Source organism: Meleagris gallopavo, chromosome 12 (genome assembly GCF_905368555.1).
Source record: "Meleagris gallopavo chromosome 12, MGAL_WU_HG_1.1, whole genome shotgun sequence".
Lineage (NCBI taxonomy): Eukaryota > Metazoa > Chordata > Aves > Galliformes > Phasianidae > Meleagris > Meleagris gallopavo.
This window is the reverse complement of record NC_139415.1, coordinates 17,250,834-17,278,746: the sequence shown is the minus strand read 5'-3', so window position 1 is coordinate 17,278,746 and position 27,913 is coordinate 17,250,834. Positions and strand designations below refer to the sequence as shown.

Below are 27,913 nucleotides of genomic sequence, written 5' to 3'. Positions count from 1 at the left end.
TGCTTTCCTCCACCTGGGGAATGTCTGGATACGGGGCTGCACGTTGATTTTTTGGGGCTCAGTGGGTCCCAATGGAGACAGGAACACAACCCTGCCTCTCACGCAATCACTCCTGGAAAGAGCCTTTCAATAAGCAGTGAGTGCAAGGTGCCCCCACAGCCCGCCCTGCCACGCGCCGTCTGAACACACACTTCCTAATAAACACGGGCATAAAAACTGATCTTATTTCCCAGTGGCAACGCAAGAGGTGAAGAAAGATCAGAGCTGGTTAACTCCGGGGATTTTCTTGTAAGTTCTGTGCAATACGGTGCTTCAAATAGCGGCTTTGGAGTCGGGGTATTACACAGAGCTCTCAGCTTTCATTAAAAAAGGACTTCCCCTGCCTTCAGAGCAATAACAAAAAGCTTGATGATATTAATCTAGCGCCTTAGAAACTGAAGAAATAAAAAGAAGCCAAGCAATACTTCTAATTCTCTTTGATTTGGGGTTGTAGGGATGATTAGCGCTCTCAGGAAGTTACCCTAAAAAGGTCCCCAAATGTCCCCTGCTCTCTGCAGCAGGAGGATGCTCAGGATGGGTGTTTTGGGGATCCCAAATGTTCCCATGGCCACACTGGTGTGGCCAATGGCACCAACCTCCATCTTCCTGCCTCGGATACTGCTGCTGCTGCTGTTCGAGTTGTAGCCCTGCAGCATGTTGGGAATTTATAATATCCCATAAACCCTCTCTATCTGAAAGGTCATTTTAGCGCTAATACAGCTCAGGCATTACAGTTTCATTTGTGACACTTTTATGAATCGCCGCTTAATTCCGGCGCAGCTGCCGTAAAACCTTTACAGCACTGTTCTCTGCCTCGAAAAATAACCTTTAAAAGCCACGAGCTGGAACATCTTCATCAGCGCCGTCTGACAGGGCTAGTCCTGTGCTCACCAAGGGACAAAACTGGGGTCTGGGGGCCCTGATTGCCACACGTGTGGCATTGGGGGGGGGTCCTGGCCCCCACCTCCTTGGTTTTTAACCACCAGAGTCCTGAATTTGGGGTTTTCCACCCCGCTACGTACAGCTCCACCCCAGCACTCTGCCTCCCATCGGGCTGAATTAAAGTTCTCCTAATTTCCTATGAAATTCACTCCTTATCAAACCCTAGCGTGATCCAGAAAGCCACTTCCTTAGCACTAAAACAGCTAAATTAGTCTTGCTCGGAGTTGTAAAGGAGCTTGTCTTGTTTATTGAGCGATAAATATAAAGGTACAGTAACTAAATTCATCAGTCCCTAAACATAGCCACTGGGAACGGCCGTTTCCGACATCCAATCTACAACTGCATGAATATTTCAGAGTCCTCTCTCCCTTGGGCACTTGCCTTATCTCTGGAGCCTGGATATTATTTTCTGCTTTTCAGCTTTTTCGATGTATTGGAGGAAATGTCATTATTTGGACCTGTGTGGATTACAGTTGACTTTTCTAAGCCAATTTATATTGGCAAGCTGCTGTTTTTAAAACACCCTATAAATCACTCCTATGAATTTTAATAATATAATGTGGTTTCAAACATGCTCCCTTAATACGTGACACACTATTACACTGGCAACAGCTCCCCGGGTCGCGAACTCCGTTCCATCGGAGCACGATGTGGGACCCTGCAGAGTGCACTGAGCTGGGAGCTCCAGGGTGCAGAGCCAAAATCCAGTCCTGTTCCTGCACACGGAGCCTCCCACTGGTCCACCAGCAGCCTGAAAAGCAGGACTGGGGTTTGGGATCTCAGGGCAATCAATGGCAGCAGGGATACACGGAGCATCCGTCACCACCTGCAGTACCAGGGGCGTGCACTGCTGGCATCAGGGCTGAGCATTGGGTATGTGGCCACCGCCTGCAGTAAGAATCAGAATGCTTGGGTCCGTTCACCCTAACCAGACCTCCTGTTGGGGTCTGGTTGCCCCACCAGCTCAGGCTGCCCAGGCTGCCATCCATGGCCTTGGGCACCTCCAGGGAAGGGGCACTGTCTTTGTTCCAGCTGAGATGGAATAGTTTTCATCCTAGTGCCTGGTATGATGCTGTGTTTTGGGTCTAGGAGAACAATGTTGATAACACATCGATGTTTGTAGTTGCTGCTAAGCAGCGTTGTAAGGAGCCAAGGCCATTACTCTCAGCCAAGGGCCCAAGGAGTTATGGAGGGAACAGAATGAGGACAGCTGAATTAACTGGCCAAAATGATGATCCATACCATATGGAAGGAGAGTTTTGAAAGGGGTGGGAGTTCATCTGTGGTCTTCCACTCGCTGAGGGGCCAGTGTGGCATCAGGGGCTGGGAGCAATCACTTGTGCATCACTTGTATATACAGTCATAACTATTATCCTTTTCTCTATCATAGTAAATAGCTTCACCTCAACCCACGAGTTCTACTTTGTTTTTTTTCCCCATTCTCTCCCCATCCCACCGGGAATGGAGGAGTGAGCGAACAGCTGTGCAGTGCCAAGCCACCCACCAGGCTAAACCACAACAGGAACCCACTCTGTGCCATGGAAGGGCTGAGAGGGACAGGGAGCAAAGCCCAGTGCCAAAAGCAGGCTTTGGGAGACTTTCAATGAACCATGGAGCGTATCCTGCAGTGCTGCCAGTGACGGGCTTTGGTGCCCATTGGTGGTTTGGTGATGTCCCCAGCTGCCAGTGGGAGCAACGTCTCCAACCCTAAAGCAATCACTACCTTAATGCCACAGAAACGCAACCTGAGCAGGATTTTGCTGCAATGATTGAGCCTGAAATGTTGTCACGTTCATCATTAATCTATTTTTTCCCTTTCTGTAACTTAACCTGCGATGAGCAGACACTGTAAGTGCTTGATTTTCCTAGAATAAATTACAGTTTCATAAATGGTATTTTGCTTTGCTGCTCAATTTGCAAGTGAAATGACGCCGCTTGCTTTGTTCACAGGATTTTAGCCAGCACGAACAATGCCATCCTCCAGACTTTTTTTTTTTTTAACCCTCACGTTATTTCTGTATTTGCTATGGCACAACTGCACGAAGCCACATGCAACATACAGACCAACCTCGAGCAGCTGCAGGGACACGTGTGCCCACAGAAACCCACATATGTGGCTCTGGAGCCACAGAACATCCTGAGGGGGAAGGGGCCCCTAAGGGTCACTGAGTCCAACCCCTGGATGTGCAGAGCCCAGCACTCGTAAAGGGAACATAAGACTTCAGGGTGGAAGCAAATTCAGCCTTCACACATGGGTTTAGGGATAGAGACTTTCTGAACACGCGGTGATTTTGGGCTTGGGGCTTTGGGTTTGGTTCTATAGGATTCAAAAAAGAAGGAGGAAAAAAAAAAGAGGAAAAATCTCTACAGGTGAGAGGTTGAGTATCACCAGATTTGGTTTACAGCCTCTGTTTTCTCCCAGGTATTTCTAATGTGCACTGTTTGGGGGAACCTCGGAAGTAAAGCCCTCCCTGGGAGGACAGACGCAGGCACTGGGAGATTTGGGAATCCTTGCAGTGCAGCACACAGACCAGCTCTGGCCATTGGGAAACAGAACATCACCTTTCAGCCCACCCCACCACCAAGTGCTTCCAAAAGGTGATTGTAAAATCCCAGGAACAGAAACCAAAGTGCAAAGAGAAAGGAAAATCCCGAGGCTGCCCACCCCAGCCACGGCCATGGGGACCCAGGAACAGCAAATGGGGCATTTTGCAGAGCCGCCTCCTCCCCCTCCCCGCACCTCCGTCCGACAGCGTTCCCAAAAGACCAAACACCTCTGGTTTCCATGGCAGCCTGATTTTCAATGAGCATCACTCAAGTCCTAACCGGAAAGAAAGTGTTTCATTAATGCGCACAGGACACGGCGGCATCTCCCCGGGGCGACAGCGTCCTTCCGAACCTATTGCACCTTCTGCCCATGCTGTCATTTTTTTATTATTATTATTTTTCAATTTTTTTTGCAAATGGATTTGCACCATCCGTAGAGGCTGTCCTGCACAGCCCCATCCCCACTGCTCTGTGTTGAGAAGCAGCACAACTCTCCGTTAAGACTCAGTGCCCAAGCTCCAAGCACCAGAATCTCAGTGTATTTTCACCCGTGATGCTGCCCACCCTACGTGTGGTTTTTAACCAAAAAAAGTGCATTATTTTCTTAATTCCTAGCAAAAATAAAGGCTGCAGAGCTTCATCCCTGCCCAGCTGCAACTCCCAGAAACACCCCAACTGCTCCTGGGAGGAGCAGACATGCATTAGAAGTCAGTGACGTTGTTAAGTGGATATCCATAAATTATTTTGCTATGTAAACAGTATTAATATCGCACCTTCCGCCTTCAAAAGGCATGGATTCATTACATGCACAGCCTTCCAGAAGAGCCCACGCAGACTTTCGATTACATCCAAACGCAGCGGCGTTATTAAACACCGGCCATATATTTATTTTAATAGAGCACAAAGCTGGGCTTTGGCCACCCCACAGCCCCGCACCTCAGCACAGCCCGATCAAACAGAGCTAATGTCTGCAATATATCTTGGGTGAGTAATATACGGCCACATTTCCTGCTCCATTTACTCAGTTTTAACTACACCTGACCTACTCTTATCCTAATAGGAAACGGCTGCTCTTCTCTTTGCCCCGTCCTCCGCACACGTTTTTCTGGTAACGGTCAAACCTAAATCACTTCCCTTTCTCCCACAGTTGGGCACCAGCTGCCCGGTGATGTCCGAGCACAGCAAGTCCTCCTGCAGGACCTCCAGCCTTGCTCCTCTGCCCCACGTCCCATCTCCATCCCATGGCCACGGTGGGATGGGTTGGGTTGGACTTAGAACTCTCTTCCAAGGGTGATTCTATGACCCCATGTTGTCCCAAAAGCGAGCAATGCACAGGGGAGTGTTTTTGGCGAGGACAAAGTCCTGGGTAGGAATGGGGAACAATTCTGCTCCTAACGCTGTTTTTCCCCCTGCTGAGCTTAGCTCCTAGCAATGCAGAGGAGGATTTAAAGCTTCCTGAGCAGCGAGCTCGCATGGCCAATTTGACCAGAAAATGTGCTTGATTCACAGCACGGGCTGTGTTTCTTCAGCCAGCACTGAGAAATCACAGCTATATTTCATTATTGTTACTAATTGCTATAAAGGATTATGGGGAGGCGATGGCATGGGCAGAAAGAAATATACACCATTTGCTACGCACTGACCCTGGAGAAAATTTTCCAAGCTTGCTTAGGGGTGCAGAAATTGGTGCAAATAAATGAGCAAAAGCATTTTTTGAAGGAATTAGTGCACGGCACAAGCAAATTGCAGCAATTGTCTCCCTCCTTTCTAAGTGCTGAATTGCCTCTATAATTCCCCATCATTTAGCTGCATAAATCTCGCACAAATAAACCAGCAATTTGCATATGGGCAGAAAAGAAATTATAGAAACACGAGTAAGGAAGTTATATTTTTCCTGCTCGAGATGGAAATAAATATGCATCGCTAACCGCCTAAGCTGTGTTTGGTCCCAGCCTGGAAATCAAAATTTAGGAAACCCGTTAATTTTCAATAATAAATACATATCAGAGGATGAAAGAAAAAAAAACGAATCATGCTGGGAGATGATGCAAGCCATAGCTGCATGGCTGCTGCTGCTTCCTACGATGCCAAGGTTGGGATTGATGTGGGGCTGCAGGCTTAGCAGAGCCCCCGATTAACTCCCTGTGTGACTGATCTCATTCGGGAATAAGAGGGTGTTATTCCCCAAACACCATAATCCTCTTCCAAACGACTTAATCGCATTTGGAATAATGTGCTTTGCTTCCAAAATGTTCGTATAGGGAAAAAAAATGAGGAGGTAGAGGGGGGAAATCAGTGCTGGTCTTGGGAGTTGCACCGGTGGGAAGCTGGAAGAGAAGTTGATCTCACCAAGAGCAGCGTGGCCCCTTGTGTTACCTGCTGGGTTAGGTCCTCGTGGTTTCACAGCACCATTTCCCTCACCCCAAAACCCAAAGTTCCTCCTCCTCAGGAAAGGGAACAAGCAGCCATTAGGGATGAAAGCACAAGTTTTGCCATCATTCATCCATTAACTAATCACTCCTCCTGCACGACACACGCACCAATTCATCATATGTGATCAATACCTTCCTGCATGCCCCGGGATGATGAACGTCCCCACTGATATTCAAAAGACCTTGAGAAAACGGGGGCAGCTCCCCAAGCACAGGTCAAAGAGCTGGGACTGAAGTGCTCTGTAAGATGAGACGTTGTCCCAGGATCTCTCTGTACGGGACAGAGGAACTAATTTGGTTAGAAAGCTTCTTCTCAGCATGATGGAAGATCTGAGGTCATGCGGGTGCTGGAAGTCCAGCTGGTCTCGTATGGTTGTGTGGACCATCAGCCCTAACACCTGGTTCCTTTTTGGGGTGCAGATGTGCCCTGTTCAATCCAGAAAAAGAAAGAAGTAACCCCAATTTCAGGCACTGGAGAAGTGAAAAATGAACCCTTTGAGACAGAGGTTTGTTCTACAGAGCCCCTCGTTTTGCCCTTAAGAAGTGCTGAGAAGCAAGAAAGCTCCTCCAGCAGTGGTCTGGTTAAAAATAATTGCTGTCCAGAATTCTCTGCCTGACAGAAGTAATTAGATAACAGGGCCCTTATAAGCTGTCGTTCCCTACGAGCATATTTTAACAGGCCTTTATAATCTGACTTTTATATATTCAGCATCCCCATCTACTCTCTGCCCCTGCAATGGATTTATTTCTGAAAACCACTGTGTGATTACCCATCCCCAGGCAAGGAGCTGCGCAGGATACTGCCCCATCCCCTGGTACCCAGAGGACGAGCACAGCACCATGGTTAAACCCTTTGGAACCCTCAGTGGTAAAAATCAGACCCATTCTTTGCACCGATTGGAAATGGCTGGTGGCACCAGGAGAGCTTGGGCAGAGAAAGACTGTTGGGACCTCAGCACTGAAAAACAAAATATCTAAGGCAAGGTAGACAATTTTCTTTCCCTTTTTTTTTCTTTTTTAATGAATTTCAGACTTTAGTAGGCTCCTTCCTCCCACTGATATCCCTTGAGAAGCAATTTGACTTTACTGGAGCTGTCAGATTTCTACAAGATGAGATTTTCCCTTTTACACTTTGCTCAATATTTCCTATCAAATCTACGTGTTTTTTTTTAAAAAAAAACATTTCCAAACTCCCCTCGTGGCTGATGGATTTGTTTTTCTTTCGCTGTCATAACTCTCTCCAAGATATAAAGACCCTAGATTTTAAGAGAAAGCAGGGATTGCCAAAAATTTACCATTTGTATTTATTGCAGTGGTGTCTGAGAGACACCTGCTAAGCCAACGTCTCTTTGCACCTTGAAGTCTATGCGCCAATGTAAAGCCATGAACCTGCCATGGGAAAGCAGCCAAGGCACTGACAGTTTCACATTCAGTACTCTAAAGTAAATGCTTTGGTTCTTTTAGATGCAACAAGCACCTGACCCCCGCTGGCACACCTAGCAGCAAATTGCATGTTGTGTTCAATCAGTCCCCACCCAAGGGACTCTTCTTGGGAGTAAGGGCAGTCCTCAGTGCAGATAGTGATGCAAAGGCAGAGGATGGATTAAAAAAAAGCCCTTTCCTATCATTAAAGAGCAAAGCACGGGAAAAGCCTGGACTGAAAATCACAGCTCTGAGCCATGCGCCTTGCAGAGGCCTCCGAGGCCTTAGAACCTGGGGACCTCTCATTGATGGAGAAGATGCTGTATCGCCCATTAGACAAGCCTTGCTGCCCAGTGCTGCCTTCCACTGGCCCTGGAGCAAGCCCCCAGTTCATCTGCCATGGTTACCTGCTGGTAGCCAGATCTGAAGAGCTGAGGACCATCAGCCCCACGGAAGAGCGAGGGCTGCGTTCATACCTAAATTGCTTTCAGAAGCAGTTCAGATAGAAACAGCTGCTGCAAAACGGAGCTGCTTCTCATCAGGTAGGTGAAGCTAAGAGTCTCTTTGGGATTTGCCTCTCCCACAAGTTTGTCTGTTTTCTAGGGATGCAGAATAGCGCTTAATAAGATTCAGGGCTGGTTTATCCATCAAGGACAAAAATCCCACAATGAGACAATATCACGGAGAGATTATCCTGTGTTCTCTGAAGGAGAGATCACAAGATTATTCTGAAGTGAGGCTGTTTGTGTTGAGCTAATGGCAGATAATTGGTAACCCCCTCTGCATAGCCAGATGACCCAGCACGCTTTCAAAGGAGAAAAGCAGCAGCATTTCCAAAGGAAAGGAATCCAAGGTCTGATACAGGTTCCATCCAAAAGAAAAACTTCTGGAAAGGATCAGGGCAAGGCCATGAATTTATGAAGTAGTTGTTTGGCTGACTTTAATTTTTAAAGCATTATTATCCTTTTAGCAGGACTGTCGGGTAGATGGAAGCCAGGCCTGTATGATGAAGAGCAGCTGAGCAATGATTTGCAGCAATCCCTGTGGAACAGCGAGCTAAACTGCCTGGGAACAGCTTATACCAACCTGAAACACTGCAAAAGGGGGAACTTCTGCACTTGTGCTCTGAGGAATGAAGAAGCAGGACAAAATGGCATGAGGAACGCTGACAGTGAGTCCTGAGATGTGGGTTTTCCAAAGCCCAAAGACAGAGGGGAGGTGATGGAAACAACTGCTGCAAATCCTTGGAGGAAACTTGTCCTTCACAGCAAGGCATCGCCTCAAGCACCTCGATACAAGGATATAAAACTATCAGAAGGCATCCAAAAGAAGGTTATGAAGATGGGGAAAGGGTCCAGAAGGCAAAAGGTGTGAGAAGCAGCTGTGGTCCCTTGGTTTGTTTGGTCCAAGGAAGAAGAGATGAGGGAAGGCCCCATGGCCATACAGCTCCCCACGGCCCCACAGCTCCTGCCCCTCTGTGGCCATCCAGGCGCTCAGATTGCACCTTCCAAATAATGCAATCAAAACAACTAGGCTAAAAGCATTCCATCTGGCTGAGGCTGACGTGAATTGTTTCTAATAAAACGAAAGCTCCGTGGGACAGCTAATGGGTGCTTATTAGTACAGCCGATGGACTATTCAATCAACCATGGAGGGAAACTAATGGGGATTGATGGCTAAAACACAAGATGAGAATTTACCTCTTTAAATAAATAGCTGATGCTGGTGGTTGGATTAATCTTGGGTGCCTATGTGTCCCATGGATGCAGCACCCACCACATAGAAAAATTCCTTTTTTTTTTTTTTTCCTGAGATTTTCTACTTTTTTTCCTCAAGCGGGTGGAAGAATGGAGTGATTTGGAAAGGAAGGGCACACGCACCTTTTAGGCTTGTAGTCACTCTTCCCTGCAGCAAACCACGTCTGTATTTCAACCCCCTACTCCCCCTCCCATTCCCTACCCTTTGGAACACCTCCAACCAGATTACAGATGGCAATTCCTATGTGACAGATCCCAATGTCACTATTGATGATGGATCAGATGTCCATGCAGGCATACTGCTCCTTTTAACCCAAAATTTATCAAGAGCCTCACCTTGGACATTTAGGGAGGTGGAAAGGTAACTTCCTTGGAATAGGGCATGCATTTCTTTCCTTCTTGCCTCATTATCCCCTGTCCTTTCACAGCAGCACGGCTATGAACGACTCAACCCAACACCAAAGAGGTCCTGCTCCAAATAGCAACGTCATCAAAATGCTTTAAAAACCCATCCTGAACTTTGCAGGGTGGTTTGACAGGATCTGTATGAGCATCAAGACTTTGCAGCACGCTGTTGCTCAATGCTGTACTGAGGTTCCCAAGTCTGAGATGAGCCCAGGCAAGAGAAAGAGATAAGTTCTACCTGACAACGTTTTTGCCCAGCTGCTAAATACAGCACATGATGTTATATACGTGATAGTGCAGCACATCGGCTGTCTCACACAGGCTTGTGGGAAGCAGCGAAGGAAAGGGATGCTCTGAACAGGCAGAGCGGCTGCCTCCAGGTTAAATGCATTGCTGCCATCATCCGGCGAACAGAACCAGCACAGGGGTATGATCCTGCTTGGGGCAAGGAAAGCGTCCTTTAGGGCCACAAATAAGAGCACGGCAGCAGACAGGGTGCTGTGGGAGGCTGCTGCCACCCGCACTGCGAACTTCAGCTTCCTTTGGAGCCTCTCCAGACTGCTCCTCTGGGGACAGAGACCCATTTTTCAGCTATGCAGTCCCCCAGCAGACAGCCTGGGTCTGCTCTAAGGGCTCAGCTCTATCCTCACAGCTCTAGCCTGACGCTGAGAGAGGTGCAGAGTGAGGTTTGGCCGCGGTTCAGCTAACCCGCTATTGCAGACAACGCGGTTTTGGCCAGAGCTACACGAGGCTTCTGGACCTTTCACACTCCTGTTTCCCTTTCTGCAACAAAAACCCACAAAGATAAACCTTGGCAGTTGCCTCTGGTGTGAGGGAAAACAGAACAAGCTCTCAGATCTGACGCAGCCGAGGTGCAGCAAAATCCCGTTTTTGGAACCATCAGACAGAACACAAAGGCCTTCCCCAGCACTGAAAGTCCCTGAGCGTTTCACTTCTTACATTTGATTTCTATTTTTCTCCCATGTTCCTTCTCAGCTCAGATTCGGGTTTTGGGGCAGGGTCACTAGAAAGCAATACATGAAGGAATCCACCCTGGGGTTCACAGAATTGCTCAGGTTGGAAAAGACCTTCAAGGTCATCAGGCCCAGGCACAACCTAACCATACTACCTGTCTGAGTCACGGCCTGAACCACTGATTGAGCACCTGGGCAAGGACCCGGTCAGCCCCGGGAGCACAGGTGAAGGCAATTCAGCTGTAGGACAGGAAGGGGTGGAACCCAGCTTCACCTCTCTTAGACCTCATTTAAGGACTGACTGCCACTGGGGAAGGATCTCTGGTTGGAGATCCCTCTGTTGTGGAGTTTCCTTGTGAGTCTAGATCTTCAGAGACAGGTGAGCACCTTCCCTTTGTAACACCATCCCATTTGTGTTAGTTTTGCTGTTTTACTCCTGTATTGTCTTTCCACTGTGCTAATCTTTTTGACTGTAACACTGCCCTAACTCTAACAGCCCACCAGGCAGCATCCCACCTGAGGACAGGTATGTGAGTCCCATTTGTAAGCCTCAGCTGTGCCTTTGGTCCTCTTTGAGCCCCCACATCTCCTTGCCCTGGCTGTAGGAGCAGCAGCCATGGAGGAGCATTGGTGGCCAACCCATATTGCCAAGCGCAGCCTGGAGGGGCAAACTTCAAGCTTCAGAGGAGCACTGGGCTGCTGTACTGCAATCATCTGTAATCAGATGAGGAACCATGGTCCACAACAAATGCTTCACCCCGCACTGAAACATGGCAATGCAGGACTAAAGAGAGAGTGATGAAGCCGCTGCGTTTTGCCAGCAGAGCGAACCCAACAGCGCTGTCCCAGAAGGGCCACTGCTGCCTGCCATGCTGCCCTGCAGGCCAGCTCCTCACCTGCCTTCCATCAGAGCCCATGACCCAGAGGTGAGTTGCTGTATATCCCACCTCTAGTCTCCCACTGTGTTCGTTTCCCAGCATGGCAGATTAAAGAGTGCTGTAAGGAGCAGATCTAGCAAAGGCACAGTGCCCTGAGATAGATGCAGCTTCCTTTTATGTTCACCTTTAACAAGTGGACTCCTTCCTATTGTTCAGTAATTACTTTAAAATGGAAAATCATCAGATTTCCCAATAACGTGAAAAAGATCAGGCCATCGTAAATCTTAAAACGTGCCACTATCTGCACAGTGCATGTATTGCACTGGGGAAAAGGGAGCCAAGCCATCCCCTGCAGCACTTATAGGCAAAGGACAAAAAGACATTAAACCCTATAAGAGGGAGAAAAAGAGAGATAAATAGTTTACTTCTATTATCTTTACCATATGTTCCCTTCTAACGGCATACACACAAACAGCATGTAATCTTCAAGCTCAGCTTTAGGCTCTTTGAAGTGACCTGAGCGTACCACTGATTTATTTCCAGCTAACCTTTCTCTTTGAACCCTGGGTCAAGGTTAATTCTATAATAAAACATACCTCATACAGCTGGCTTTTCCAGCCTTACCAGCCAGTAACGAACCCCTCAGCCATAAGCATTTGTTTTACTGAGTGTAGTATTGTATTTCTATTTTCCCTTCCCTATATTAATTTCCTTCACAGGCCCTAGTTAAGGAGGGGAAAAAAATCTCTTTTCCGGTCCGTGAGATCAATTTTAAACACGCTGGAATTAAATGAAGACATTTAAGCCCTGTTTCTACGCTGAAATGCATCCACCGACACCAGAAACTATTTTTATTACAGCCTACGTTAAATAATCAGATCTTCAGTTTCATGAGGAGCAGAACAGCAGTGCTATTCAATCCGCTGTGCTGGCAGTGACCCTCTTACAAAGCCATCTTTGCACCAAGCCGCAGCAAAGCACTGAGGGCAGCTTTCCTATCTAGTAAAAACAACACAGGAAAAGGTAAATAAGTTTGAAGGGCACTTATCTGAGAAAAGAAAGAGAAGACAGCTGCTTGCCGGTGCCATGGCCAGCCCTGCAGCAATAGAACAAGGCTACATCTCCCTTAAAAGCAGCACCAAAAGCTTTCCATACTTCATCTCCAGCACAGCGGCTGCTCTGTGAAATGAGGTTTCATCCAATGGCAGAGGAATGGGAGCAGATATCTGGCTTCAACACAGCAAACTTGTTATCTCATCAATAGCTGTCATTGCCCAACTTGGCCCAGCTTGCTGTAATGGAAGCTCTGCTCATTGGGAATCCCAGAGGTAGGGACTGGTCTGGGATCAATGCTCTCAGAATCTCCATTAACCATTATAATGCTGGCAATGTTTTAGTCATCGATGACCCTACGTGTACCAGTTGTGACACTCAGACAAACCTCCATCAATGCACGGAGTTCATGTGGGTTTGCAGCATCTGGAAAGGGCAGAATCCAGACTTCAAACCTTCACCCCAAACCCACACAATCATCACATCCAGCGTGGCAAGAAGGGAAAGCTAGCACTGAGCTCACAGGATGGATTTAGAGACAAATGTGTGCAGGCAGCCAGCAATTTGAGTGGTGTAAAGCCAAGCAGCCTTTCTAATCGCTGTGCTTCCATGCTTGCAGTCACAGCATCTCCAAGCTGGAGGAGATCCTCAGGGTCGCCGAGACCACCCTGTGCTGCCTTAGCACCAGCAGCTCAATGCGAGCTGCTCACACGGCTCTTATTAAAAGATTCACTTCTGATAAAAGCCGTTGAGAGAACCCACAACTCAAGCCAATGTATTTATCACCGTGAAATCGCTGTCAACGTGATGTAACCGTGCTCAGCCTGCGATCCACCAGGCTCTGCCCTCAAAACCGGCGCTGCTCCGATGCTCCCGGGCCGTTTGCGTAGTGAGTAACCCCTGAGCTCCGCAGTCGGGAACCAACTTCCCGTTCCCTTCGCTCTGACGGCCGCCCGCCCGCCGGGAGGCCGTTCCCGCTGCAGGTGAGCGCCGGGCCGCGGGGCGGGAGGGGCCGGGAAGAGGCGCGGGGCGGAGCGGCGGCCCCGAGGCGGAAGGGCCGCGGCACTGCCCTCCCCTCCCCCTCCGTCGGAGCGATGCGGCCGCCGCGTCCCGGCGAGGCGGTGCGGGAGGCGGTGCGGAGGGACCCGCTGGGCGCCGAGCTGCGCTGCAGTCTGTTCGCCGCCGCGCTGCAGAGCTACAGGCGAGACTCGGCGCTCCGGCCCTTCCCGAGCCGCTACGGCGGCGCCGACGCCGCCTCCAAGGACTTCGAGGCGCTGGTGAGCGGCACGCGGCCACGGCGCCGCACCCCGACCCGCAGCGGGGACGGGCAAGGGCTGAGCCGGGCGGCGGGGGGGGGCCGTGCGCGGGGCGGGGGGGTGGCACGGCTCGAGCCGCAGCGCAAACGCCGCGCTGCCCCGGAGCGGGGATGCGGAGCTGTTACATCTGTGTCATGAAAACGACGCCGGAACGGTCCGCTCCCCCCAACCCTTCGTGACCGCTCCACCGCGGCCCTACGCGCAGACCGCTTCCCTTCCGCCTGCGCGTGCGGCCGCCGATACACAGACTGTTCTCAGCTTGCAGCCCGCCGGGCTGAAATACTCGGTTGCTTTCACTAGAGGTCTCTGTTTCATCACGATGAGGAGCTCGGACTGAGCTCCTGTTGTCAGCTTGCAGATACCGAGGCGCTGCCCAGCCTGAAGGAACTCCTGAGTGCCGTCCCGAACGCAGAGGAAAGGACCTGGGATTTGCTAAGCTGGATTTTGTCATCTAAGACCTTCACGATACAAAGCATTAAGAAGCAGGAGGTAAGGCCTGAACTCAAACAGCCCATTGGAATTTGCCTACAGGCAACTTTGCTGTTCAACACATTTTTCCTGGAGGTAGAGAGGATTTCTTTTTTTAATAACTTTCAGGAAAAACAAGTAGAAGAAATAGCTATTGCAGTCAGTAGCTGATGGTTGGCAGTGGCTGCTGCCATTAACAGGACATGTACGTGCTTGTACCAGACCAAGATAGTCCTGCTCAGGTTTCCTGGGGCTGGGCCTTGCTTCTTACTCAAAGACAAGTTTGTATCATGCATGCTTGGCCCAAAAACAGAAAGGTTAAGAGCACTTCTGTAACAGGGATCAAAATAGTTATAGGGATTAGTAGCAAGAAAACAACTTCTCTTTTCACATTTTCCAAGATCAGCTGGTGAGGGGTCATCTTAGCAGCCAGCACAGCTTGGTGGAATGATGATGTTCTTACATCAGTCGAGAGCAAAACCTATCAAAACTATTACTGTACACACTTGTTCTCCCTGGGAATACTGAATTCTAACCCAGGAGGCATGATCAAAATATATAAAGTAGTCTGAAAGATGAAGGGATGAAAAAGAGGATTTCCAGTGAACGGCTCAACCCTGTGAACTGACACTCCTGTTCCTTCCTGTTTTCAAGTATGAGAAGATCCAGGAGCTCACTGGGATGTCTGGTGCTGCTGTTCCTACTCCGGACTTCCTCTTTGAGGTTGCATATTGTGATCAAATGAATGCCAAGTTTGCTGAGACTAGGGGTGAGCAGGACCTCATCTATGCCTTCCATGGCAGTCGCCTGGAGAACTTCCATTCCATTCTGCACAACGGCCTGCACTGCCATCTGAACAGGGTGAGGCTCCTGATGGGCACCATCTCTTGTTGGTCACCTGCAGCCAGTAACACTTGGACTGGATGCAGAGTCCTTTAAGCGCACAAAGCATGCTGATGAATTAGTCCTGTTTTCACTTCAGTGTAGGCCTTGGCCTACAGTTGCATTCAATCTTCTGTTCCAGCCTAAGGGTAAAAACTGTAAGCAGCATGAAATAGCTTCCTCCAGTGTGACAAATTTTGTCTATCCTTTGCTCCTTTGTAAGAAGGTGTAATGCCTCTGGAAATAGCAGCCTCTCTGGCAGCCTGCAGCTGGAACATGCCTGTGCACAGAATGAGACAGCAACCCAGAAGACACAGGGAATTCTCTCCCCCCCCGGCTGCATGCTCAGGTCAAGTAGCTTCAGGTGCCACTTGCAGATCCCTCTCTAAGTAGCCCAGCTAAGGGAAATATCCCACAGGATTTTCAGCCCTTCTGATTTCAACAGAAAGGAAGCTGGGACTCTGCTGTCTGTAAAGCAGCTCTGACACAACAGCTGCATATTCTTCCCATCAACCTGGACCATGTTTTCCCACCCCCCTCCCCCCCCAGATGCCCTTTGTGAACAAGGCTCCTCAGCTATGCCAGATCTACTGGCTTAATAACTGCAGTCAGCGTGGCAAATCCTCTGATTCAAAGTTATTGAAACAGTTATTTTTGAAAGGAATTCACAAGTGAAACACACTCTCTTCTTTTCCTGTGAAGCAGGGATTTAAATGTGAGTTAAAGCCTTGTCCGTACATGAAGGCTGGATTACTTGAATGATGGCAGTCTCAATAAATCAGTGCAATGCCCCGGACAGCAGTGCAGTCATGTTGATATAAAATGCTTACACTGGCGAGCTCAATCCAAATCCGGGAAAGCATGAATCTGTCCTCACCAAGGGCTGTGCCAAACAGTTAATCTGAGGGATGGGAGAGGGCAGGAAGTTGTGCCAGGACAAAAGCAGTGCAGAGGACCAGGCCAAATGTGGGTAGAAAAACCTTTCTCAATTCACCTTGAGAAACAGAGCCACCAGACTGACAGTAAAGAACACTTGCATGCTGTTTATAACTTGCCCTGCAGGATGTTAGGATACATTTCTGTTTCAGACATCGCTGTTTGGTGAAGGCACCTATCTCACCAGTGACCTCAGCCTAGCTCTGCTCTACAGCCCACACAGCCTCGGTTGGCAGCGAAGCACCTTGGGCTCCATCCTGAGCTGTGTTGCTGTCTGCGAGATCATCGACCACCCTGATGTCAAGTGCCAGGTGAAGAAGAAAGGTGAGCCTGCTGCAGTAATAACTACAAGCAGTTCAGCCCTTGTTCAGCACCATTTGTATTTCAGCTCTAGGCACATACATGGCCTTAAACACTGTGGTATATGGGGCACGTGGATACTCTTCAGCAGCTTTCTTTTCTGATTGACCCCTCAACAAACACACATAAGCCTTGCAATACTATCTTTAATGCATATTTGAAGGATAGACACTAATTTGGTTGCATCATTTATTCTTATGATAAATTTCCCTTCCCTGATGCCTGTGACGGTGGGACAGGAGCATCAGAGAGTAGCAAAAAGGAACTATCTTAGATATCTAAACTAAGAAGCCTCTGCTCAGGTTGTCCATCTCCTTTTTGCTTCCAGGGCTCAGTCTTTCAGTGTTGTTTTTCTTTCCATGTTAACATGAGCAGCTCTCCAGCACCGTGTGTGACCCGCCTCCATCTCACCCTGGTCTGTGCTGGAATACCACCCATACCAGGGATGACTAGGAGTGGTATAGCCTCAAGCAAACTTTTTGGTCTATTCCTGGATGCTAAAGGATTCTGGGGAATGCTGAGATCTTTGATTATCTCATTCCCACTCCTGTGGACGTACACGCATGCGAGGGTTGTTTGTTTGTTTTACTTCCAAGTGACTACTTGGAAGTTTGGCTTTTCTGTTCCCTGAAGAGCTCTTCTTTCTCCTTCCCATGCAGATTCAGAAGAAATAGATAGAAAAAGAGCAAGAGTGAAGAACAGTGAAGGTGGTGATGTGCCACAGAAATACTTTGTTGTCACAAACAATCAGCTCCTCCGAGTTAAATACTTGCTGGTATATTCACAGAAACAGCACAGGAGGTAAGAGCTCAGCCACCTAGAATGATGAGCATGGTGAAACAGATAAGCATACCCTATTTGTGAAAGAGCAACGGGAACAAGCTGCAGAGACCCGCATCTCTCATGAAATCCATGCACTTTTCCCTTTTCAGGCCTTCAGCTCAGTCCTCCTGGTTTTCCACCCACCGTTTTGCCATAACAATGATGCTGTACCTCCTGCTGCTAATCGTGATTGGGGCCAGCAACTCACCAGCCTTCCTCTACTACTGGCACAGAATGTTTCACTCAGAGGGATGAATTGCCCTCCAAGATAATAAACTGCTATTTTCACTATGTGCCTTAATAACAAGGAGTCCACCAAGCTCTGCATCTGTTTCAGAGCTCTGGAAATAAAAAGATGCTTGGCACTTTCCAGTTATTATTTCTGTATTCCTGTGATTCATGAAGACACCCAGTACAGCTGAAAAGGATCTTAATGGTGCAGCTTAGCACGAACTGATTCTTAAGGGTCCATGGAGAAAGTTATTTAAAATTAATGAAAACTAAGTGTGGAAATACTCTGCTGTCATTACTTTCTGTCAGACTGAGTTAGTAATGTTTGCACTAGGTAGAAGGGAGAGTTTTTCCCTGTACGTCAGACGAAGTCCAAGTTTGTTTTCAGAAACTCTATGTAGAGATGTTTAGTATGTCTCAATGCAGGTGGGTTCACATTTAAAACAGACTATAATTTTGACCATTAATTTTTATATTTAAGCATAATGATTGTAAGAAAAAATAAATAAAATAAAACAGCAACCAAAATGGAAGAAACTAAATGACTTCTACCTACGTGCCTCCTCCCCTCACCCCCCATGAAACACACATAGGATTGGTGCTCTTAGTCATGACCCGCCTTGGTTAGCACATAAGATCTGACAGACTTGGGCACTTCAGCATCAATACTGAATGCGCATTTTGCTGTCAGACTGCTTTCCACTTCTGTTTTCCACAGGAGGAAGAGAGAGGGTAAAGGGTTCCATGCACAGCCACCTGGCAGCCTTTTTAGGGTTGGGGCTAACCAGAGCAAGATCTCATCACATATCCATAGCAAAAGAGTCTATGATTACCAACCCTACTCATGAAGTATTTCAAAAGACCTCTTTCTTTCTCTAACATTGTTCTGTTACCTAATTGCCAGAAACGACAACCTGCCAATCAGGTTTCCTAACTCAGTTCTAAGGACACATACAGCAACCTCTCTCCTTGGTGGATAGAGCTGGAAGCATTTATTCCAGTTAATTTTACCACCAAGACCAATTTATTTATTCACCATACAGCTTGCAAAACAAGAACATTATAGTCCAATTCCCCATTGCCTTTTACAGTCCATTAATAATGCTCACTGGTACAGCACATTGCATTGCCACAGCCCACGAAACATACGTGCTAATTATAGAGCTGATTTGCAATTAAAATATATATAAACTAACAGTCTATTGCACAACAGATTCAACTGCAGTAGCTGGATATTCCAATCCAGGAACTTGGGGTTTGAAGCATGCATTGTGTTTCTGAGATTTTTTTTTTTTTTTTGCCTGCTTTTGGTCTATCTCAACAAGTGATCTTAAATGTGCCATGGGTTTTAGGGTAGGTAGGATGCCAGGCAGAAATCCTTAAGCTGTTTGGTGCTGTCTGGAGGGTGGTGCTGTGTTGGTAAGAGCCTTGGCGTGTGCCTGCAAATGAAACATCTTTGGGAACAGATGGGATATCCGGGGCCCTTTGAAAAAGGAGATGGTAAAGCAGCAGTTGTTTGATGGATGGTTGCTTTGCTGCAGGGAAAGGCACAGACCTGGAGCCCACCAGCCAGGCAGAAGGAACAGATGGGAAGAAACATGGCACAGTTTGAAGGCTCCTTTGCATAGGGAAATTTCCTGAAGGATAAGCAGAATGAATTAATGCATAGTGGCCATTCAGCACTATCTCCCAGCGTCTGGCTAGGCTTTTATTTGGCTTTAAACCAGAACTGTGTTAAACCAGCAGTGCCAAAGAGTGGATTTTTCCACTCCCAGGTTTGAGCAAACCCACAGGAGAGAGGGGCTGCAGGCAGGCAACCTTGGGCTGGTGTCCTGGTGGTTCTCTGGAGCTCTAGAGCCCCATCTGGGACTGCTGATCTCAAAAGCAATAGGAAAATGAATGCATTCTATCTTAGGGCTAGCAAAATACTTAATACCCAACTCTTGTGCTCGTTTTCTGTGCTCCCTGCTGATTTCAGCATGTGTTTCCCAACGTGGTGAGATGCAGTCAACTGAATTAATGCGAGTGTTGTGTTGAGTAACCAACAATATTCTGAATTAACCTGAGGTTCCGTTAAGCTCTTAAGCCACTTGTGTGGCTCTTTGAACACGCACAGTACTACAAAAATGCTAATGGAAAACGAATCAGAGCTTCTTCCTGAACAAAGAAACACTGTCTGAAGCAGTGGGTTAGAATCATAGAATCGTTAAGGTTGGAAAATACCTCCAAAGGTCACCAAGTCCAATCATCAGCCCATCCCCACCATGCCCACTGGGCCATGTCCCTCAGTGCCACAGCTGGGGCCATGCAGGCAGGCAACCAGGGCAGAAAGCAGAAGCACGCAGGGCGAGGAAGAGCAGGGTACTGCTTGGCAGCACACTCCCCCAGTGACATTTCCCTTCTATCATGAAAGCTGTCACTTTGGGCATCTTGCCCATGCTCTGGGCTTGCCGAAATGTCAGCCTTGAGCACCAGAGAAGGGAAGAAAAGAAGCAGTAGGGAATAACACACAGCATGCACGAAGCACCCACAAGCATCTTGGGGACCGTGTCCCAAGGACTGAGGTATGTGTCCTCCCCAGCATCCCAAGGAGAAGAGTTTTCCTATTGTGCCACAGTCCATAGAATCACTGAGTGGTTTGGGTTGAAATGGAGCTTTCACGTCATCTAGTTTAACCCCCCCCCAGTATGAGCAGGGACACTTTCCACTAGACCAGGCTGCTCAAAGCCTCATCCAGCCTGGCCTCGAGCTCCTCCAGGTATGTGGCTGCCACAGCTTTTCTGGACAAGCTCTCCCAATGCCTCACCACCCTCATAGGAAAGAATTCCTTAAAAATATCCCACCGTACCTACAGGCCATAAAAGTGAAACCCCTCCCAAAAGGGAAAACACTTCTTAGAGGTCTCCAAGCTCTTCTAACACCATGCAAGAGGGACAAGTGGCCTTAAATAAATCTGATTACATTTGCTCCCACTCAGCAGAAATTCACTAAAGAATGCCTTTAAGAGATTAAAAGGCACTTCACCACTAATTCAAGGCTCACCAAACAACCAACACATTTGTCTCCCCATAGGGATCTTCAGCCTTACAGCAGGACCAATAGAACCGTAGAATGGCATAAGTTGGAATGGACCTTGAAGTTCATCTAGTTCTAAGCCCCTGCTATAGACAGAGTTGCTAAAGGAGGGTCTGATTGGCAAGTTGCCTTCCCCACCAGAACCCACTCCCACCACCTTTGAAGAAACGCCTACTGGCACCAGTCAAACCAAGACAGCCTGGCACCAGCGAGCCCTACTCCACTAGCATTGCATAATTAACCTCGAGTGTAGCGAGCCCAGGAAAGCCAAATGGCAATTACACATCTCATTGGAGTTTAGATGCTTTCTGAAAGGCTCAAATTAATCCCAGTTAGCTGACTGGGCTCCTGCAGCTCTGTTTTTTTTTTTTTTCCCCCACCTCAGGCAGTTAACAGAGACAATACTTAACATAGGGAAAGGCAAATACTCAACACCTGTCCCCAGCCTATCACCCAAAGCACCACAGCTGCCCAGCAAAACACCACTTACCACTCCTTTAGTTTAAACCCCACTTGTTTTTTGTTGGCTGGGCACTAGGAGACCAGTTCAAGTCCATTCTTACCACCAGGGATTCATTCCAGGCTTCTTAAAGAGTAATTGCTTTCCAGGGGATCTCAGCTTCCCCGCACACATTTACAGCCACAAGTCAAGAGTCTTACTAATACATTCATGCTGATAAAGCTCAAGTGCTCATTCAAAGCTACAATAGTCACTGAAACATTCAGAACTGTTTCCTGACAAATCCAGGACCTTAATTACCCAAGGATCTCATAACAAAAAACAGCCAACCAGCAACCCTAAGGAACTCCTCTTAGCTCTAATTAAAGCTGCCTTCAAAAAACAAACAAACAAACAAAAAAAACCAAACATTTAACAACAATGAGCATATCACAGAGAAGTAATCAATCATCCCTAACTGCATAGAAGATAACAACACAGCTGAATAAATTCAGACCTTCAACATACACCTAAAGACAAAGGACAAAGACCTCCACAAACTTCTGGCACATTAGTGAAAAGACAATAAATAAATAAAAACAAAATAAAATAAACCATTTTACTCACCAGAGCTCAGCCAACTCCTTCCTTCTTCCACCCTGACTCTTCTAGCAGCTTCTCTTCTCTGTGCCGTGCATTTAAAGGCCATCAGCACCCAGCTGGCACCCACAGCAGCTGCTGAGCCCTCCCCCCACAGGTGTTTCCCATCACAGTCCTCCTCAGGATGCACAGGGCCATCAGCTGCACCTGGCTGCATGCACTCTGAGTGGAGTCAGAAGTGAGGTGTGGGTGTTAGGGCAAAGCAAACATGAGCGAGTGATAAAGGGGAAAGCAGGGAGGAGGAAAGGTGGGTTTTGTTCTGTTAGCATATGCAAGATGGCAGTTGCAGGCCTGTGCCTGGTATGAGACTTGCCAGTTGGGAGAGGCTAGGCAGCACAGCAGGTCTTGTTCTCACCCTGTGGTTACCCCAGATACTCTTGGTCAACCCTGTGTCCCAGATTGTTGCTACATAAGGACATATCCACACCACCCCTGCATGAGAAGAGATACCACTGTGTCCCTTCCAATCCTATCTCAGCCCACTGCAGCTCTTTGTATCATTCTTGTCCGTCTCCATCCCCAAGCATCTCCTCCCTCCCTACAGAGGCAGCCTGAGGGGAAAAGGGTGAGGCAATGACCCCAAAATTGCTTTTATGGATGCCATAGCAAGGAGAAGACTGGACAAGACCTTAGGCTTGTCAGGCTCTAATGAATCAGGCCCAGCCCCTCTACTGCATCTTCCTTGTGCTGGGTGAGAAAGTAGCTCCTACCTGAGGATTCACTCTGAGTACAGGCAGGAGAAATGTTCATGGTTTGTGGCTATAGACCCACACCCCCCACAGTCAGTCGGTGAACTTGTCTCCAAAATCATCCTCCCAGACAAAGCAGCCTGTGATGCTGCACTTCTAGTCTCCTTTTGGGTACATCTCTTCAGCACACCGTGTTAATGGTTGTTCCATTGGAGCCACCCGATGCCACCTGGCCATTGACAGCCCCATCTTTGGTGGTCTTCTCTGAGACTAAGATGGGTTTGTGTCTCTCATGCCTGGTAATGGCTGCTTCAATTCCCCTGAGACACAGTTGCACGTCCTCCCGAAACGAGGGGGTGTACAGTCCGTAAATGATGGGGTCAGTGCATGTGTGCAGCAAGCCGAAGAGAAAGAAGCTGTGGTTGATGTACTCAGGCATCCTCTGGATCATGGCCGGCTGGAACCAGTACCACAGGCCCAGGAGGTAGTATGGGGTCCAGCAGATGATAAAGGTGGCAACAATCACAATGGTCATCTTGAGAGTCTTCATGCGTGCCTTGGAGATGTGGTCATTTTGACTTCTTATCAGACCTGTTGGGGAGAGTCAAAAGGACAGCGGGAGGTGTGAGAGAACAAGGAGAATGTAACGACCAGTGGGAATCCCAGAATCCTGCTGAACCCTAAGGACCTGCTTACTTTTGTTGATCTTTAGCTGCTTACTGATCTCCCAAATGATTCGGACGTAGCAAACAATCATGATGCTCAGGGGGGTGATATAGAGGGTGGTGAAGGTGAACATGTTGTAGACAGTTTCTTCCCAGTGTGCTCGGAAGCTGCCGTGAGTAACGCACTGTGTGAAGTTCCCTCCTGGGACCGTGTGCAGGTGGAAGAGAAATAGCTGAAATCAAGAACCAAATCACAACTCAGAGAAGCTCTGGGGCAGGACACACACTGCATTCAGGCAGTGCTTGGGGCCAATGCATGCAGCTCCATGCTATTCTCTTGGATCATGTCACTGTCACAAGTGAGAGGAGATCACTGCCTCTCCATTCCCCTTGGGAGGAAGCTGGAGGATACTATGAGGAGGCTCCAGTTCACCATAAGGCCACCCCTCAGCCTCCTTGTCTCTGGAATGAACAACCCAAGGGACCTCAACCACTCTTCAGTGCACCAAACATAGCTAAGCCAATCTGGCTATGGTGGAATCCATGGACTGGGATGGACTGGTTGCAAAGCCTGTCTGGCCATGGTGGGATCACAAATTGGGATGGATTTGTTGCTGAAGCCCTTCTCCAACCCAACCAGCCCAGTAACCCCATAAGGAAGCCACCCAGCCCTACCTGGGGTGATGCTAGCAGCACACTGCCCAGCCATGCAGCACGCAGCAGCAGCCCATTGCGGCGTCGGGCACGGGCAAAGGGCTGGAGGACAGCAGCATGCCGGTCCAGGCTGATGACCACCAGCACCAGGGCAGCTGCGTACATGGCAAAGAGCTTGAGGAAGTTGAGGAGCTTGCAGGAAAGGTCTCCGCCGTACCACTGCACAGTCACATTCCATGCTGCATCCAAGGGCATCACTGCCACCGTCACCAGCAGGTCAGCCAGCACCAGGCTGAGGATCAGTGGCCGCACGTGGCACTTCCTCCTCTTCCTCAGCAGGCTGCCCAGCACTGCTGTATTGCTGCACGCCGCCAGCAAGAAGAAGATGGCCGTGATGGCCACACGCACCTTTGCTGCCTGCGTGAACTGGGGCTCGATCCAGTTCTCCGGGCAGTGAGCAGCCGAGGCGTTGGTGACCCCCTCCGTGGTGGGGTGATGGGGCAGTTCAGCTTTGATTAAAGCAGCTGTTAATTAGAAAGAGATCTTAGAATTATTAAGGTTGAAAAGACCAATACGATCATCTAGTCCAACCATCAACCCATGCTTGTGAGTGCTCTAGACCACATCACTCAGTACAACATTTATCCTTAGATCAGGAGAAGATGGGATATGCAGTCTGATAGCAATCAACCCTAGCTCTGCACTGCCCATCCATGTGATGCTCATTTGGGCTGCCTATGTGCCCTCCCCAGCTCTCACTCAGCCCCCTGTAGCTATAGCAATTGCTTGCCCAGATGTATTTTTAGCTTTCTGCAAGGCAGTAGCGCAGCTGGGGAGCGGTGACTGCAGCCATAGGATGGCACATCCTTCCTTTGCAAGTAGATTTCAACCTTTTAAAAAAACCCCACAGTGCTTCCCATTAGCAACTTAACGCTTAATGGTCTGCCTCCATCCATGGTGCCAGGTCCCCTGTGCCCAGCTGATGAAGTGCCTCTGGTTTGATCTAATTGCCCCTTTATTCCCAAGCACAGCCAGCTTGGAGACAGCTTGCATTTCAAGGGCAAATGCTCCAAACTCTCATGCACACAAGCATTAATGCTCCCCACTGCCAGGAGGTCTCTGAGCATCCTGAGAGCCTTCTGGTTGCCAATACCCAATTAACGCATTCCCCACCTTGAAACGATTTGCAGAGACCAACATGTTCCCCCAGGGAACTTGTCCATCCCACCCAATGTGTCTGTGGGATGGAGACACCGATGCCCTCCTCCAGTCCCTTCGCTATATCCATCCCTTTCCTCCCCAACACCCAGAAAGCAAGCAGAGAAAAGAAACAGCAGCACAAAGTCCCAAGCCATTGCTGTCCACGTGGACTAGTCCCAGCAGATGGGGACGTACCTGGCACACACATGCCCTGAAGCGAAGAAAAATGCTGCCCGTCCCCGCAGCAAGTCAGGCAGCTCCAGTGCTGAGCATCCGTGCGTCTGCACAGCCGGCAGCTCACTGCTATTAGCAGAGATGTATGCAGCCTCTGGCATCTGGAGAAGTCAACGCCGACGCAAACGCCTGCAGCAAACCTGGAGGTGGGCACCCCTGCCCTGCTGGCTTAACGAGCGATGCGCTTTTAGTCCTAATGAGCCGGCTGTGGGAGCGGAGCTGATGGATGGCAAGAAGTGGCCAGCGCTCAGGATGTTGTCTGTGGTATTGTGACCAAACGTGGCCCCCATCAGGGACCAGTGCCAGCACGCACCGCATCGGTTTTCTATAAATACAGGGAAATGAGTTAATTATCACCGGGGTTGGTGATGAGCTTCCTGTTGCTCAGACAACCGGGAGCTCGCAGCCCACACGGCCATGTGCGCACCCAGCGATGCTCCGCCACTGGCTAAGTCCGTGTGAGCCCTGAGGTGAGCCCAGGTGTGTGCTGGCCTGGAAATACCATAAGGAGGGATTAAACCCAGAGGGGAATTTTGGTCATGTTGCCGCTTTAATAAATAAACTCATTTATCTCTGCTTTCCCAATTCCCATCTCATTATTTTTTGAGTTTATTTCAGCGTTTTAGTGGTAGGCAGACTAGATGATATTAGAGGTCTTTTCCGACCTTAATGATTCTATGATGACTCCATGATCACACAAAGTCCCCGAGTGGACAAAGAACTCATGGGGGCTAAAAAACCATAAGGCTGGGGCTCGTTTTCCCTCTCTGTGGTTTCAGTCATGCTGCCTACCATGGCAGCGGGTGGCTCACCCAGGGTTTTGGGTAAAAGCAGCACGTGGCAGAACCCTGAGATCCAGGACATGCACAGCTTTTATGGGACTACATCCAGCATTTTACACCCTGCGTCACTTCTGCATCCAAAGGGAAAGAGAAAAGCAAAGCCACCCCCAAAATGCCAGCCCATGGGGACGGAGGGAGCTTGTCCCCAAAGACCCAAAGCCATGGCAGGCGGAGCGGCAGGGAACAGTCCCCACTGGCTCCTTACCTGGCATGGATATCCGTGAGGAGAGACTGCTCCTGGGGCAGAAAAAAGCACTGAAAGCACACAGGAGCTGGGTTCGAGCCCACTCATGGCAGCAGCCTTCTCCTCTGGACAAAGCGGAGAGGAATGCAGCCCCACATCTTGATTTTTCCTTTCACTTAGCTCTTTGCACCTGCACTAAGGCAATTAAATAGTGGGTCAGGAATGCATTCCCTGTTTGTCCTCCCTCCTGGCCAGCTGCCCCTTTTCTGGAAATGTCCTCCCGACCCCAAATGCATGATGCAAGAGAAGGACAGGATTTTTCCTGGGAACCATCCGCCTCACTCATGCCACAACAAAGGTTTTGATCCCTGTTCAGAGAGGATTTTTGCAGCATGCCATCATGCAGCCATGTCCTGGGCATGCATTACTAGTAAGACATTTTAAGGGTGTAGTCCCTTGTTAAAATGACTATTTTTCCCCATTTTTTTTATTTTTCCAAAATAAATCTCCTGTGTTTTCTTTCTGTTGTTGTTGCTGCTCCTCTCCCTAAAGGTCAGCTGCCTGCAAAGCGCTGGTTTAACCATCACATTGTTGGGCAGCAGGACTGGGAAGCAGCACTGCTGGGCTGTTCCCATACAGCCCCCACTGGGCTGGGACGCTGTCCTGGGACCACAAGGAGCACGGGATCACCTGCAGCAGAAGCGCAGCTGGAGCACGTTTTGCATTGCACATCCCATATAAACTGAGGTCTTGCAGACCCTCATTCCCTGCCCTTGTGCAGGTGCTTTTGGCATCTCTGGATCCCTGTTTGCTCAGAAAGCCTCACCCTTCAGACTCTCAAATGCAGACATTTTTCTTCTGGTTCTTCTTTTCCTCCTCCAAGCCCTGAATTGTCTCTGGAGCAGCTCGTCCAAGGAAATTCTTGTCTCATACTGGACTTGAAACAGAAAGTCTAGTCAGGGACATCTGACATGCAGTGTTTTTGTGAGTAAATACCAGTGTCCATGAAGTCATTTCCCGGGGTTAGAGATGAGCTCAGCCCTGGAATGGCTTCTGTTCTTCCCCAAAGTCCACAGCAGACAGTGTGTGGCTCCCTGCTCTCCCCCTGCTCACTAAAAACAGCACTGTTTGCTGAAATATTCACCGCAGAAAGCAGCGAGGGGGTCGTAGGACACCTGTGAGCCCCTCTGCAAGGGGTGGTTGAATATATACGTTGGGTATGACCGTGGCAAAACCACAGAGCAAGAAGGCTGTACCCAATGGGGTGCACACAGCTGTTCGCAGACATCTTTACAACTTCTTTGGGTGTTTCTTTGTACAATAATTCTCTGTTTCTGGATTCAGAGGTGCTGCAGCACTCAGACCCTTCTTCAAGTGTGTTGTGCCTCTAAGTATCGAGAAAAACATGTTCTCAATGGTCAGTGTCCCACCAGAGTGGTTGGTTTTTGGTAGCCTGGTGCTGCTGAGCTCAGTGAGCCGTGGTCAGTCATTCCTAGCGATGTCCATAGGGAGGATGGCAGGAAGGTGAGCAAGCTGACAAGGAGGATGCTTTCCCTTCACACCCACCCTTCGCCATGCCTAAAATGGATGAGAAAGGTGAATTGGTTTCCGTAGAACAAGCCTCAAGGTGTAGTCCATCAGCACATGGATTTGGTGACCTGCCCAGTGACCTTGCTGCCCGACCCTGGTATTTTTCTTGAGCTGGAAGAAGTGATGAAATCCAAATGTTTTCATTGTGACTAACCTACGGAAGCGAACAATTTTGCTCTTGGTTTTGGATGGGTTTTGGTGGCTCTCCTCCTCCTTG

General features: G+C 48.8%; 2 protein-coding genes across 2 annotated transcripts in view; one reads left to right on the top strand and one right to left on the bottom strand.

Annotated features, from left to right (window-relative positions):
- LOC100542183 (gonadotropin-releasing hormone II receptor-like) overlaps window positions 1-25,054 on the bottom strand; it is a 31,297-nt gene extending 6,243 nt beyond the window's left edge. The window contains exons 1-4 of the mRNA XM_019619572.2: window positions 25,042-25,054; window positions 23,668-24,170; window positions 23,024-23,225; window positions 21,606-22,918 (exon numbers count right to left, since the gene is read on the bottom strand). Of these exons, the coding sequence (XP_019475117.2) occupies window positions 22,509-22,918; window positions 23,024-23,225; window positions 23,668-24,170; window positions 25,042-25,054 (1,128 nt within the window). The 3' untranslated portion in view covers window positions 21,606-22,508. The remainder of the gene's footprint in view (window positions 1-21,605; window positions 22,919-23,023; window positions 23,226-23,667; window positions 24,171-25,041) is intronic.
- Window positions 13,479-18,006, top strand: PARP16 (poly(ADP-ribose) polymerase family member 16). Its single transcript, XM_085233732.1, has 6 exons — window positions 13,479-13,726; window positions 14,117-14,254; window positions 14,888-15,094; window positions 16,204-16,375; window positions 17,071-17,212; window positions 17,344-18,006. Exons 1-6 carry the CDS (start codon window positions 13,544-13,546, stop codon window positions 17,486-17,488), a joined length of 987 nt encoding a protein of 328 aa, XP_085089858.1. The 5' UTR covers window positions 13,479-13,543; the 3' UTR covers window positions 17,489-18,006.
- Window positions 25,055-27,913: the final 2,859 nt, after the last annotated feature.

Coding starts and splice junctions, on each gene's coding strand:
- PARP16 (XM_085233732.1), top strand. CDS start 13,544: ATGCGGCCGCCGCGTCCCGGCGAGGCGGTGCGGGAGGCGGTGCGGAGG. Junction 16,376..17,070: donor GTGCCAGGTGAAGAAGAAAG/GTGAGCCTGCTG, acceptor CTTCCCATGCAG/ATTCAGAAGAAATAGATAGA. Junction 17,213..17,343: donor TCACAGAAACAGCACAGGAG/GTAAGAGCTCAG, acceptor TTCCCTTTTCAG/GCCTTCAGCTCAGTCCTCCT.